We start from the raw sequence: 15909 nt of genomic DNA on the forward strand, positions 1-15909 counted from the left end.
TTAATTTAGAGCACAATCCAACCGTTGTTTCAGACAAAAGAGGGAGCTGTGAACCGAAAAGGAAGTTATATGTAGAGTACAGTGGGAACACTATTAATAATGTGAAAGGTTAGCAAATGGCAGCTAACAACATGAAAAGTCAGCAGATAGCTGTCCATTTCTTTTTTGTCATATTCTGTTTACTTTTTCGGTTAAAAATAATGATGTCCATGGAACAAATCCCAATCTCAGATAGCTAATAAACACTTTATTTCAAAGGATGAAATACCATGCTAGTGGTGAGAAGTGTGATAGTGGCTCTTCAGAAATAAAATGTCGTGGGCACCATGCAGCCAAAATTAGAAGTCAGACACATTTCTGACCACAACGTGTATGCAAGTCAGACACAACATAAGGAAATTAAAAACAAATTCTGCCCTTACTTACACCCCATGCAACTCGAATGATGTCAATGTTCAAGCCAGTCTTAAATGGCGAGCAAGAATGGTCTTGTGGCTAATGAACCAGACTGGGATTTTGGAAGTCTGGTTCCAATTCCTGGCTCTGCCACAGACTTCCTATGTAACCTTGGGCAAGTCATTTAATTTCTGTGCCTCAATCCTCCTACTATGAGATATGGATAATACTTCCCTTCCACACAGGTATACTGTGAACATATACTTATTAACAAGTGTGAGGTGCTCAAAGAATATGGTTATTGGGGCCATGTGAGTACCTGAACTTGGACTCTGCCCTGAGCTCCCCAAACTTTCACCAGGAGCCTATGCACTGTTGCAACTCCCCTGCTATATGTTTTGCCAAACCCCCCAACCCAGATGTCCAGCCACAATCTTCCTCAAGCAATTCAAGCACCTTTTAAGAGCATCAATTCCCAGATATCCTCAGTAGCTAAACAAATGAAGTAGAAAAAGTAAATATTATGTAAAAGGTTTGATCAATAGAGTTTGAAGTGAAATTTGAGGAAAAGCAGTAATCTTGCTTGTCTATATCCTTGGAATTCTTCCTTTTCCCCTGATTCCCCACAAATAACAAAAAAAAATATTGGTCATAAAAAAAAAAAAAGGCTTACAGAAACATACTGATATTCAATCTATTTGACTCCTTTCTCCCTAACCATGAAGACAGTTCCCAATCAGAAATACCAAATTTGTAGCCAAGCTGACTGAAACTATTTCTAATTCATTGGGGGCCACCATCACTCACCTACGGTCCTCAGATTTGGGGATAGGGTTGGTGCAGCGTTGGCTGTTATACTTGGCCACATATTCACATTGCTTGAAGGGGGCAGTCTTGTCCTCCAGAACGTGTCTGATACAGAAGGCGTAGCCGTTAAGTCGCCTCTGCTTGCACAGTTTGGGGCTATATGAGCACAAGGGCTTATTGTCAACCTCAGAGAAGTGTATGTGTTTGCCTTCATACATCACGTGACTCTATTCCTTGTGAACATCAGCTGAAAGAACCAAAAATATTAAGATAAATCACATGGAAAAAAAGATGCATTAAGTTTTGCGTTTTGTTTTTGTTTAGGGGAAGGGCACATGACAGTACCTGATTTTAAATCTTCTGTACCATATCAATGTTAGGAGAGAGCCCCAAGGAGACCACTATCCTGGAATGATGACGAGTCAGATGAAGCAGATTGTCTAAGAAAAATATCAAAAAGGGTCCAAGTCAGTCAAGATTAAATCAGACAGGACCGTTTTGCATAGTAAGCAAGGTGTTGGATGTTGCTTCTCAGCATGTGGCTCAGCCAACACCCAACAAATTGGATTAATTAGATAATCCACATTCAATTATTAACTGGAATGTAGACATATCACTAACCCAAATTTTTGCATGCTGGTATTCAGTGGAATACATTGCTCAGAATGACAAGGAGTACTTGTGGCACCTTAGAGACTAACCAATTTATTTGAGCATAAGCTTTCGTGAGCTACAGCTCACTTCATCGGATGCATACTGTGGAAAGTGTAGAAGATCTTTTTATACACACAAAGCATGAAAAAAATACCTCCCCCCACCCCACTCTCCTGCTGGTAATAGCTTATCTAAAGTGATCACTCTCCTTACAATGTGTCTGATAATCAAGTTGGGCCATTTCCAGCACAAATCCAGGTTCTCTTTCTCCCCCCCGCCCCACACACACACAAACCCACTCTGCTGTTGGTAACATATCTATTCAGGGGACACCATCACAGGGCCTAATAACATCAGCCACACTATCAGAGGCTCTTTCACCTGCACATCCACCAATGTGATATATGCTATCATGTGCCAGCAATGCCCCTCTGCCATGTACATTGGTCAAACCGGACAGTCTCTACGTAAAAGAATAAATGGACACAAATCGGATGTCAAGAATTATAACATTCATAAACCAGTCGGAGAACACTTCAATCTCTCTGGTCACGCGATTACAGACATGAAAGTTGCGATATTACAACAAAAAAACTTCAAAACCAGACTCCAGTGAGAGACTGTTGAATTGGAATTCATTTGCAAATTGACAGGTTTCAGAATAACAGCCATGTTTTCTATTTGCAAATTGGATACAACTAATTTAGGCTTGAATAGAGACTGGGAGTGGCTAAGTCATTATGCAAGATAACCTATTTCCCCTTGTTTTTTCCTACCCCCCACCCCACAGACATTCTTGTTAAACCCTGGATTTGTGCTGGAAATGGCCCACTTTGATTATCATACACATTGTAAGGAGAGTGATCACTTTAGATAAGCTATTACCAGCAGGAGAGTGGGGTGGGGGAAGGTATTTTTTCATGCTTTGTGCGTATAAAAAGATCTTCTACACTTTCCACAGTATGCATCCGATGAAGTGAGCTGTAGCTCACAAAAGCTTATGCTCAAATAAATTGGTTAGTCTCTAAAGTGCCACAAGTACTCCTTTTCTTTTTGCGAATACAGACTAACACGGCTGTTACTCTGAAATTGCTCAGAACAACCTTTTGAAGATAGTAGCCCTGATATGTTAGAATTTAATTTTAGCACTCATGCAGCTCAGAAAGTTTTTGCTGTAGCTGCATGGCCCACATCTGGTGTACGGTTTTCAGAATTTGTAGTCCGCACAGACTGCATAAATCTGTAATCAGCCTTTTCCAAGGCCAAACAGATTTTTCTTACTTGTCATACTTATTGGGTGAAAGCCTGGCTCTACTGAAGTCAATAGCAAAACTCCCATTGGTTTCAGGAAAGCCAGGATTTCACCCATTAGCTGTAGCAGGGAGTCATTTTTTAAATGCAGAAGTTACTAAGGTATATGGAAAGAAATTTGTGATCTCACATGCCACCCCTTTCAATTCTGGATTCCCCACCACTCTGGAGTTTTTAGCAATCACTTCCTTCTATTCCAGAGCAGTTTTCAATTAGGTTCAGCTCTACATACATGATGCAGCTGCTTTGCTAATGCCCAACTTACATTGTGAAAAATCTGTTTGTAATGATCACGTTCAAATATTAACTAAACAGGCAACTCTGAAGAATTGAAATGCAGTCCCGAACTTGGTGTGCTCCATTTTTTCAATTAAGTTTTGTACACCATGTACATAGAGGTGCTATTCATGTGATAAGTTGATTTGTCATATGCTTGTGTAATTTAACACATACCCAGGACCAGCTGACTTACCCTCTTCTCCCAATAATCCTTCTTCCTGGTAAACATTTTAATATTGCAAACCACCGTGGAGCTACAAAGTCTGCCAGAGAAAGGTTTCCTCCACCCCACCCAAAAAACTGCACTCCTATCTGAAGCCCAGTTCAGTCCCGGGCCAGAACAGCTTTTCTATAAATGAAAATGTCATAACTTAAAAGTTAATTATCCAGTGGCCCCAAAAGGACTAGAAAGGGAGCTTTATATATTGGAAATGGGAGCTTCCCACTATGGTCTAGTGATCACTTCCAGCCTGATAGCTCCCTGAGAAAACTACTTTAGTGTTGTGACATTTTTAGGTCTAGAAAAGCTGTTTTAAGTCATTTTTGAGAGTGTTAGTTAAAATGTCTCTCACACCAAGCATTGCACAGTGGTACTTAGGGTAACAAAAGAACTAGATTTACAAGGAAAGGGATACAAGAAACAATTTCAATAAACTAAACAAATACTACAAAACACTTCTGACATAGTTTTACATCTAACATATGTGACATACGCTACTGAATACACAATGGGGTAATATGGCGTAAAGTGTTTACTGATAAGTTTGGGGGGAGTTACATAACTCATTTGTGAATAACGAGGGCCATTCCAAATACATGCAATAAAACTTTTACACCAGATCACTCTCTGCGCGCACACACACGCAACGTTAGTACTTCATTTTCACCAGAACAATGAAGCACAAATATAAATCAACATCTTATCATACCCCAAATTAAGTCCAATAATTATTTATACTATTCAAGCCAACATCAATCACTTTAACCAATTTCTCTGAATGTACCGAGGAATGAGTACTACAGAAATTCAAAACCAGTCACCAGAATATATCCCATCAGAATGGATTGGAGATCTATTGTTTCCTTGTACTTCTCAGTCTGTCTGTATCCATCTGTTGTCTCTTGTCATAGTTAGATAGTAAGCTTTTTGGGGCAGGGACCATCTTTCTGTTCTGTGTTTCTACAGCGCCTAGCACAATGGCGTCCTGGTCCATGAATAGAGCTCCTAGGCACTACAGTAGTACAAATAACAATAATGATAATAATAAAGCAAAGACTGTTAAGGCACTGGATTTGCTCTTTAAAACCATAAATGGTTTGGATCCCAGCTATTTGAAAGATTGCTTCATCTATTACTACGGCAGTTGAGATAATCTGAGGTGCTCTAGTTAACTGCCTGGTAAAAATAGAACGGGGGGGGGGGGAGTCCTTTGCTCTGGAATTTATTTCCCTCCTTGGTTAATCAGAGCTTGGATTTGGTGACATTCAGGACAAGCTGCAAGTTCCAACTGTTCTCCTGGGCTTTTGCAGAGGAGGATGTGGGTTAATTAAGATTATTTAACACAAATTTGGTAATCCATTTAGGCAAATCCTTGAAAACTTGGGATGCCTAATGTTAAGCAAATAAATCCACATTTAGGCACCTAAATAAGTAGCCTGAGTTTCAGAGGTATAGAGCACCTGTAGCAACCACAGCCACCTCTGAAAACTGGATGACTCACAAAGAAATTATTTAAACTATATTTTTATACCATTTCCTGTAACAAAAAACGTAGAGAAAAATATTTATTTCTATTTGAAATTTGAACAGTTTTTAAAACTATCAACTTACACCTCCTGTCCCCCCCAAAATTAGTTCTATTAAAGAAACAGTTCCATTGCCGATGCTAAGATGCAAAGACTGCAGACACTGGGACTTACTCTCCACTGCCCTGCATCTTGGACAGTCATTTACCTTTGTACAATCAGTGTAAAATGCTATGAAATCAGCAGCATTTTATGCCTGCTTTTCATTGGCATACGTGACCGAGCAAGGCAGTGAAGAATCAAGTCCACTGTAGGGAGAAACAGTATTTCAGCAAAATGATCTCACGAAAGTGGATTAATCAAGGGAAAGACGTTTCTATAAAACACGCTTAAGTAGCCTTATGAGGAAGCCCTTACCAACTATTAAGACAATAGGATTCCCTTTTGAAACTATGGTTTGGAAAGTTATCACATTTTCAAACTGTTTCAAAAGCTTTGGACTGAATCACACTAACTATACAGTGTTCATATACATACGACTGACATGGTATCAACATGAGAATCATTCTCTGTGTCACCCAAAAACCTGTTAGCCATTCTCAAGACTTCAATTCGAGGAACTAATTTAAGACAATTTTTATAAAATAAAAATAATCTTTCATCATAAAATCAGCAATCCAGATAACGCATTTGTCATATAAAGTATTTTATTCATTGGCTGGCTATGTTCTCTCTCTCTGATAAGCATTTGTGGAACAGAAATAGAGGTGATAAAAGTGATTTAAATGTATTCAAAAAATAAATACATTTTAAAGAAAGTAAAGCTTTATGGAGATCTCAAACATCTTGGTAGGAACAAGAGTGTTTTGGTACAGATTAGGAAGTCTTGTTCATACACCTGTTTTACCCCAGGATAACTCTTACTGATGTCAAATAGACACAATCAACTTAAAAAAAAATCAGACTTTTGTCCAAAAAGCTTATTCCTACTATTGTCACAAGGAAAACCCAAGGTTACTAGAACAGAAAGCAGCTGGGAGCTGCAAGGGGAGGGGGGAAATTGTGACAGTCTTTCATATGCACAATGGAAAAGTTTTTTTTTAAAATAGGAAAATGTGACTGTAAAACCACAAAAATTAGCATAGTACCCTCCCAACATAAGTTTAACTCATTTTACTGACAAGATTTCAAGTCGATCAAGTCCCGAGTGTAAGTGAGCTCAGAATAAGGTTTGTGTGTCCACAACAAGCCAGATTTCTGTTCTTTAGTTATTCCTTCTATAACCATTAGTAGAAAACTGTATGCCAAATTCTGCCCTCAGTAACATCATACAAAGCCAGTGGAGTCAATAAGGTTTCAGGTGTATAACAGAGAGATGAATTCAGCCCAATAGGTCAACTTTTTCTTCCCTCCTGAGAGGGAAACACACATACATACGACTGTCACAGAAATTTCACTGCTGCCGACACTGCTGGCTTCATTACTACCTATTGCCCCATCTCATCCCCTTCCTGCTCAGCCACAGAAGTCACCCACCTAACCACACCCATTGTTTTCTTCTCCTATTCATTTCTTCATGCCTTCTTTTCAAGCTGTCCCCTTTGACCAGTGAAAGATTAGTCAAGGCATAATCGTCTTCTCATTCAAATCTCGCCTCACAAATTTATTTTGTGAAGATTTTCCAAGTTGATACACCAAAGAAAATCAAAGTTATTTAAAACTATTCCAACATAACTAACAAGAATACCCTAAACAGCCAGTTTCATTGTTGTAGTTTGCCCACAGCCAATTTCCATGAATTGAATTCCCTTCTCCATCAAGATACTTCCCTATCACTTTTCCACTGAGGTCTGTTATCGTTCTCGCTGTGTTTCTAGAATTAACTTAAAATGTAAGCTCCTCAAGACAGGCACAGTATTTTCCTTTTTATGTACGTGTAAGGCACCATGCAGAACTATGATGTCATATAAAGTATAAACAATTAATATCAGAAAGCAATGGATCTTTGGGGGGATGGGAATCACCGTAAAATCCCAGGTCTTGAACCCAGGACTAGGCGTCCCCAGACAGCTGCTGGATCCTCGCCCTCCACCCAATGTCTGCTGAAATCTGGTAGACTGACAAGCTAGTAGCACTTCAGCAGGGGTTCTCAAACTGGGGGTCAGGACCCCTCAGGAGGTCACAAGGTTATTACATGGGGGGTCGCGAACTGTCAGCCTCTACCCCAAACCCCGCTTTGCTTCCAGCATTTATAATGGTATTCAATATATAAAAAAAGTGTTTTTCATTTATAAGGTGGGTTGCACTCAGAGGCTTGTTATGTGAAAAGGGTAACCAGCACAAAAGTTTGAGAACCACTGCTCTACAGCAGCAGTCTCCAAACTTTTTGGCTCGCGCACCCTCAGGGTGAAGACCGGAAGACCTGCCGCAGACGCGCCGCCGGAGGGGAACACCAGCCATGGACGTGCAGAGCTGCCGCTGAAGAAAAAAAATGGCGGAGTGCCGTCCGGCGGTGCTCCTGCTGCTGCACACCCCCTGGGATCATCTCGCGTACCCCAGTTTGGAGACCACTGCACTACAGTGTTAGCAAAGGCACCCCGCACAGGAGCTCTGATTGGAGGACTGGTTGGCTCCACCGATTGGTCCTGGAATGGCTGCACTGGACTCTGCTTGTGCCTGTCTCTTTCACCTAACCTGCCTGCTCTGTTCCTGGCTCCTGCTTCACCCCTGCCTTTGCTCCTCTTCCCACTGTGCTTCTGCTCTGTGCTTGACCCTTGCCTCTCCTCCAGTTGCTGCCCTTATACCTTGCCTCCAAACATCAGTTACCAGTCCTGGGTCTGACCCTAGCTTCTGACCCTGGCTCTGGCATTTAGCATCTAACCTCAGCTCTGACACTCAGCTTCAATTCCTGGTTCTGACTCTGACTTGATCCCTGGCTCTGGTAATTGACAGTTGACTCTGGTGCTGACACTTGGCTTTGTTCCCCAAACTGGATACCTGCTTGCCCACTAGACCTGACTCCTGCTCTGACTTCTAAGCCAGATCACATACATCCCAGTCCATAACAATCACTGAGTTCGAATTACTGGATTCTGTGCATATGCACCAAGACAAACTCATGTGAACAGTACCTTGTGAAACATTCTGTCTGACAGAAAGCGATCACCTGCATCACTGTAATCATATAGCAATATATTTAATAATATACAACGGTAACAAAAGCAAATCTATCCATTACATAAAACTGTAGCAGTTGCCTATAGTCTTAATCTTGCAATTTGATCTTCAGGGGCAGACCCCAGTGCCCATACAGAACTCCACTGAAGTAAGAGGAACTGTGGAATCTGCCCACATGGGTCTGATTGCAGGATCAGGGCCTATAATAAATAAAATGTAACCCTGGATCTAAAGAAGCTTTTTCTTTTTACTACCATAGCATACACATATTGTAAGAACTTTATATTTTTTCATTTTGATCCGAACTTGTATTTTACAGTGAATGAAATATAGCTCTTTTTTACAGAATATTTCTTGCCACTAAATAAGCAAGTAGAGCAATACATTGCAATAAGCACAAGTAGCTTATCTGAAAAGAACTGAAACCATGTTTGTTAAATAGTGGGTGGACGAGAAATTTTTTTTGTCCCACAAAACTCAGTAACAGATAAAGACTCTGAAATGTGGACTTCCTCTGGAAAGCCAAGTGCTTTGCACCAAAAATATCAGAGCATAAAACCTTCTGAAACTTGATTTGTATCTTTTGTGCCTATGCTAGAGACCGAGTCTTCAGACCGCTTCAACTCACTTTCCAAATTTGTGCCTGCAGTTTCCCATGTATGCACAGAAACTGCTACTTAAAAACCAGAAGTCACTTTTTTAGAAGCATGGGCTATATATTAATAGACAATTTTAAAGAAGTGACGTTTAATATTAGTCAGCGGCAACAAGGAGAAATACACAAGAGGACTCAGAAAACAGATGATAGCAAAATACAGTTAGTTGTTTGCAGTGTGACCTGAAGAGCAGCTCTGTGTAGCTCAAAAGCTTGTCTCTTTCTCCAACAGAAGTTGGTCCAATAAATGGTACTACCTCACCCATTTTGTCTCAGCAAAATACAGCAACATTTCAAATCCAGGACCATATCATTCTCTCTATGCTTTGCTACTGAGAGGATGAATAAAAGAGAAAACCTGTTCCTCTGGTAAATATTCTGTCTGTGTATGTGAGAGCTAACTCAGCATTATGAGGGAATATGTTGTGAGACTGGGCTGAACACAAGGCAAAGCCACTCTCTGTGGCATGAGCAAACTGGCGGAGATTTCCCCTTGTAAAATCATACACTGAATGTCTGTATTATCTTATGCAGAAACGTGATATGTGCTCTACTCTAGGATGGAAATTGGTGGCCCAGTCACAGAGGGAGAGCCCATGGGATTCTAGCACACCAAGGATACTCTTAATTTTGAGAAGACACTTGTACTGCAAATATTATAATAATACTTTAATGCACATAGATTAGTTACATTTTAAAATGTATGCTTGGAGTTAGACATTTCTACGTGCGTGAGGCACATTTAGGGAATGGAATCCTCAAGTGCATTGTAAATTGGATTGCAATTATCTGTCTGGGGCTAAAAGATGTATAATTATGAGGACTAAGTTTAAAGATTCACATTGTAGCTTCCATGCCATCATTAAAGATGTCACTTCAATTTGGTTGTTTTGTATTTTTAAATGTGTAGTGTGCATTTAGTGTTATGATACTAGTCCATGTGTATGCATGACATAAGACAAATGCATTTTCCATATCAGAGTTTCTAAAATGTGCCAATTTGATGGCCAGAGAGACCGAAGTCCTCTGTTTACTCACAGAACAATACAGCGTGCATGGAAGTTGTGTAAGCTCCTACGCTGCTCCTCAACCCTGACCTGGAAAGCCCACCTCTAGTTACCAGAGGTTCGGCTTTCACACCTGTTAAATCTTTAGCTTCCCTGCTGAGACTGCCAATAAGCATAGCAATTTTGGTGGCTTGTGTGACACGGCTCTGATCTACTCAGAACTGGACTGACCCCACCGAACTCATCACACAGCCCACCATACAGGAATAACTTCCAGTTGTTACTGACAGAGCTGAAATGTTCCATTTCATATTACTAATCTTGCACCACCTAGTCTTTCCTTAAAGAGTTTTCTATTCTACAGAGAAAAGTCACACCACACCTCATTTTGATCTTCATTAGTGCCATAAAGCTACAACCCTTTATTCCCATACTATGATCTAATCATTACTTTAGTTTAATTCCATTTAACAGCTCAGGTCACTACTACAGTTAGTCACAAAACCAAATCTGCTATAATTCTGGAAACAACCACAGAACAAAATTAAAAGACTCCATTAGCCAGATAGAACTATCTTCCATCTTCTGACAGAAGAGACTTCCAGTAGCATGGAGGGAATGAGAGTCAGCTACAAGAGTTAACAAAACATAATTCGAACATCCCTGGCCCTCATCTGTGAGGCCTTTGAAGAGCCCTACCAAGAGCAGCGGTGCTCCACATGAGTGCCAGTGTTCACTCAAGATCCATTTGAAGGATCAAGGCTCACTGGGATACAACAGTGACTGACCAAACATGTACATATACACAAACACACACTCCCTAGCTTGTGTTACTGAATTATCACTGCTGATATAAAATGTATTGGCTAAAAAATGTTGCCATGATTTAAGCAAAAAATATTTAACATTTGATGCTAAATGTCATTTTAGGAAACAAAGTGATTCAGGCTCTACATGGCAGCTGCATAGTCTTGGTTTCCATGTTGGCGCTCAGATTTTAGAAACATGTTAATTTAATCATAACAGCATTTTTCTTTAATTATCTGTAATTCTATATTTGACTATTTTTTCATATATTCAAATCTACCTAGGAAGCCAGAAGTGACAACACTGTCCTCATTCTGTCTTCTCAGAACGGTTAGGGCTCCAAGTCTGCAAAAAGCGGTTGAATGGAACCAATATATACAACGTGAGAATGTGGTACCTTTAGGCTCAGTACTAATCAACAGAATTACATTTTAAAATATACTAAAATGTAATCCAATAATTGTGTTACTCTGATTAATAATGGTCAGACAATGCTTGGATTACAACTGGCAGCAGCAAATGAACCTACTTAGAAACTAACTTGTACAGATACAAAACTGAACTGATTCGTCTATTTATTCTCCTTTGGAAAGTGCACAGAAGTAGAGGTTTTAATTCTAGCCAAACCATTTTACCCAATAGTCAGCACATGGAATAAGTAGTACAAAGATACACAAACTTTAAATATCCGCTACCATTTAAGATGGGGAAGCAGGGAGTTAAACTGCAAAGGATATTTAAAGAAGGGGAGATATGTACAGCAAAATAGCCTGATGCTCCAAACCTTACTCAAGGAAGTATTCCCATTGACTTCAATGGGATTATTCATGTCAGTGAGGGTTGCAAGATCAGGATCTAGGTCTTCTGAATTATCATTAACACAGACTTTAGCATTTATCTTTAAATGCTGAAGCCCCAATCCTGCAGTCAGACCCACAAAGGCAGAGCCATGTGCCCACCCAGACCTACACCAACTTCTATGCACATATGGTGCTCTGCCAGAGCAGGCTGTCTTTGCAGGAGACAGGTTTTCAGAAAAAGGAATAAATGGGATCTTTTAGCCATCATAACATTAAAAAACAAAACAAAGTTATTGTACAGGTACACTATAAATGTCAAAACAAACCAGAATCCAGTGAGAAAATTTAGAGGCTAAGGACATACCGTGAAAACCTTGATAACCTAGAAATGCTCTCTTGAAAGCCTCCTTTATAACTTTAACTTGCATGGTTTGAAAGTGAACTAATTGTCTTTAGAAAAATTCTGCAATACATCTAGCAGCTACTCTACAGCTGCAGGGAGAGGGCCATGACATTATGAAGTACTTATTTTAAATAATTCCAATTATGCACTTGCGTATAAGGTTTAACAAAAATCAAATATGCACTTTTATTCCCAATGCTGCAAAGACTTGCACATAAACTTATCTTTACACACTGAATAGCACCACTGATTTCAGTAGGACCACTCACAGTGTGTAAAATAAGTCACTGGGGATACTCACAGAGCAGACTCTCAGCTGCTGTAACTGTCATAGCTTCACAACGAAGCTTTGGTAATTTACACCAAACAATGTGTAAAAGTAAGCACATGCATAAACATTTGCAGAATCAGAGCCTAAATTTTCATGAAAACGTGAATCACACACATTAAAAGAAAATATAGATATAGATAATTTGGGATGTTTTCTTTATATTGTTAGTTTCTATAATTTTTCCAAAAACAAGAATAAAAATAAAAAGTAGAAACTTTGTATAAATAAAAATATTATTGGGATCTTTCACTCAGAAGTCCATAAGTCAGCTCTGACAAAGTTATAGCTGTCCCATTGGTTTCCAAGTGCCAGTTTCTTACAACAGAATAGCACTCTGGAGGTTGGATTGTCAGTCAGCGTAATACTTTGCCAGCAAAGTCCAAGCATGAGCTAATGTTGATACAGTGGAGGGCAATATATGAACAGGACATATTGCTCTAAATTTACAAACAAACAAAGAATGGCAAATCAACTCTCAAGAAGTGCTCACAATGGAGAACATAGACATTTACTGCAGATTGCTAGGTAACAAAATTAGGGCTAACTATAACTTGGTTATTCTGAAATCAGAAAGTGGAATAGCAGGTGTCAAGTCAAGCTTTTTTTTGCTTTTAAAAATGCTTCAATGTTATTTGTACAAAGCAATTAATAAATATTTTTAAAATGCACTGGAACAAATCACTGGTATCTATAGCTATTAAAAATCAGAGCTATTTTACCTATGCTGTGAAAGATGCATGTCTCCAACAGTAGACCCTCTTCTCAACTATAGGTAACGCACTTGACTTTCCCCAGGAAAACTGCTTTCATTTTCAGTTTTATGTACTAGGATTGTAAAGACGGTTCCTGGATAAGAATTATATTCACATCAAATTAATTACTTGCCACTATAAATGACTGATAAATCAGGCCCTGATCCTGCAATTAGGGGGTGAGATTCCATACAGACATAATAATCTGCAGACAGATTATCAGATTTAGACTATAGGATCAAGATCCAAGTTTGAAAACACCTTTGGATGCAAAAGTTTCTCCTTCCTTGTTATCAAAGAGTGATCTGTGGAAACATCTTTCCCTAGACTTCTTATACAAAACTGACCAACAGCCCCAACCAGCAAACACATCAGTACCAAGCATAGGGCTTACTTAAAGTACTCCTGGTAGTAAACAGTACACAAGATAATAGTCTGCAGGATCAGACCTCAAATAAGGAGGAGTTTACACACCCCATTCACAAATCTAGAGTCAGACCAAGAATGCTGCACGTGTCAGTGTGCTTGGACTATCAATGACAGCACCTGCAAAACTCTCAAGAAGACACAGAAGTTAGCTGGAAAGATATAATGACACTGCAAGAGTAAATAATTCAGAGGAGCACTAAAGGAGGGGGGAAGATTTATTCACACTCAAAATTACAGAAGGAGTTGGAGTCAAATGATGCAAGGCTGCTTCTCATGAGACCAACCTATGTCCATCTAACAACTCCCCAGGTCCCCAAACCTTTAGTCCCCACCACAGGCGGGTGGGGGGCCTAAAAAGTTATAATTCAAACAAAATAACTCAAAGCAAAATTGACATGCACATGGTGGAGGAGGCTATAAGGAAACAGAAAGGAGGGAGACAGGGGTTGGTTGGGGGGGCGGGGAAGGGAAGGATTTAACCCCCCACCTCATTTAGTAAAGAAGACAATATTCTCCCCACGATTTTACTTATAAGCAGCAGGTATAAAATGGGCAGGTTATTGGGAGGAGGGGAGAGAAAGTGAACCTTAAATTAAACTTTAAAGGCCGCCGGCTGCTGTTAAATCTACCCCTCCCCCCCACCGACCGACGGCGGGACCCGCCTCCCAGGCTGCGATGGGGGAGGGGGGGCTGTCATTCTCCAGCCGTAATTATAATTAAAATAAACTTCAGTAATTATATGATCCCATGAAATTCCGCCCCCGGGGGGCTCCGCTCCGCTGCCCCCACATCCCCGTCCGGCGGGCGGGGGGAGGCTCCAGCCCCTGCTGCGGCCTCGGCGACCCCCCCAAACCCGTGGAGCCCAGTGCAGCATGCAGGGCAGGAGCAGCCCGCCCGCCTTCGTGAGTGGGGGGCCGCAGCGGGGGGACCGGCGGGGGCGGGGAGCGGCTAGGCCCCGCCGGGCTGAGGCCTACCCGCCCCCTTCGCCGCCCTTAACCTTACATTCAAACACACTGAGGCCCCGCTTCCCGTCCCCCGGGATCCAGCGGCCGCTTCACCCCCCGTTTCCTGCCTCCCTAGCGCCCGAAAGTCTTAACAACCCCTCCGACACCCCTCACCTCTACTGCGGCCTACAGCACTCCGTCGAATCCCCGGGCTCGCGTAGTCCGCCTGGCCGCCCGCCCTGCCCCCTGCGCGCCGCCTGCCGCGCTACGCGAGCCCGAGGATGCAGGCCGGGCCTGGCTTACCTTTCCAGCTGCTTTTTTTTTCTCCTCTCTCGCCTCTCCCCCCTTTCCCTCTGCTGGGCTGACAGATCAGAGTTTCCTCCCCAGCAGAGGGACCGGGAACAGGCTCGGGCTCTGTGCTGAGCAGCTGCTGCCCCCCTGGCTCTGAGGAGATCCTGCGTTTGGGGGGGAGAAAGCTTTGGGGAGCTTTTTATTATTTTAAAAGTACAAAGTGCTCAGAGGGTAGGTGATTATTAAGGGGAATCCCTGAATATATTCTCCAGCAAAGAAGGCAGGGCTGCTGGGGCTGCTCAAGAAGAGAGCCAGCAGCCTCCTACAGCACCACTACAGGCACTGAGAGGACATAACATCAGAGAGCAGCTCCTCTGCCCTCCAAAACAACAACTTTCCTACCATCTTGGAGGTAGTAGAGAGGGGGGAAAAGTACAGAGGGTTTTTATAGAAAGTGTCAGTTTAAAAATAATAATAAAAAAGGACGTTATCTATTTGTGTGACTTAAAAAAAAAGGCAGGTGGCTTAGGAAATATTTTCCTTTATAATCAGTGAAGATCATTTGTCTGAAAAAAAAATTTAAAAAGAAGGATGGTCAAAAAGAAAATCTCTTCTTAGTAAGTTTATTTGTTTGATGTATTTTTAATTAAGAGTGAGAGGTTGGGTTTTTTAAATTATTTTATTTTGTAGTCCATAAAGTACAAAGTGGATAACTTTTTTTTCTGTCTCTGGGTGGCAGTTTTTTTTAAAAATTGATGTCTGGAAAGAAACTCATTGGTATGACTTGTGTTATTATGGTACTCTTTTATTCAGAGTAAAAGCTGAAACTGATGTGGGATAGTCTGGCAGTTATGTATCATGGTGTCCTCTCTGTCTCTCTCAAGACACTGTAAATAAAGCAGATTGAATGTACAGGTAGGTAGATGCAGCTATTTAGTTTTTTCACAGTGCAAAGAGATATGTAGAGAGGGTTTTAATACAAGTAAGTGGAACCTGTCACATATCTATGTTGGTCCATCGTAATTTTGTGTTGGTCCATCATAATTTTGGCATTGTCTGTCCATAAAAGATGGGAAATGAAAAATAAAACTTAAAGCAACAAATTTTAATACAGTAGTTG

At 40.9% G+C, this 15909-nt stretch overlaps 1 protein-coding gene across 5 annotated transcripts in view; it reads right to left on the minus strand.

Annotated features, from left to right (window-relative positions):
• The window catches only part of INO80D (INO80 complex subunit D), a 53219-nt gene extending 38079 nt beyond the window's left edge, over positions 1-15140 (minus strand). Inside the window, exons 1-5 of one of the 5 annotated variants that reach the window (XM_073306542.1) lie at positions 14802-15140; positions 13093-13219; positions 4489-4679; positions 1549-1643; positions 1204-1450 (exon numbers count right to left, since the gene is read on the minus strand). In XM_073306542.1, coding sequence (XP_073162643.1) covers positions 1204-1421 — 218 coding nt within the window. In that variant the 5' untranslated portion in view covers positions 1422-1450; positions 1549-1643; positions 4489-4679; positions 13093-13219; positions 14802-15140. The remainder of the gene's footprint in view (positions 1-1203; positions 1451-1548; positions 1644-4488; positions 4680-13092; positions 13220-14801) is intronic. The other 4 variants (XM_073306541.1, XM_073306543.1, XM_073306540.1 and 1 more) reach the window with 4 other exon arrangements.
• Between the last annotated feature and the right edge of the window lie 769 nt (positions 15141-15909).

The sequence above is a fragment of the Lepidochelys kempii genome, chromosome 11 (genome assembly GCF_965140265.1).
Source record: "Lepidochelys kempii isolate rLepKem1 chromosome 11, rLepKem1.hap2, whole genome shotgun sequence".
Lineage (NCBI taxonomy): Eukaryota > Metazoa > Chordata > Testudines > Cheloniidae > Lepidochelys > Lepidochelys kempii.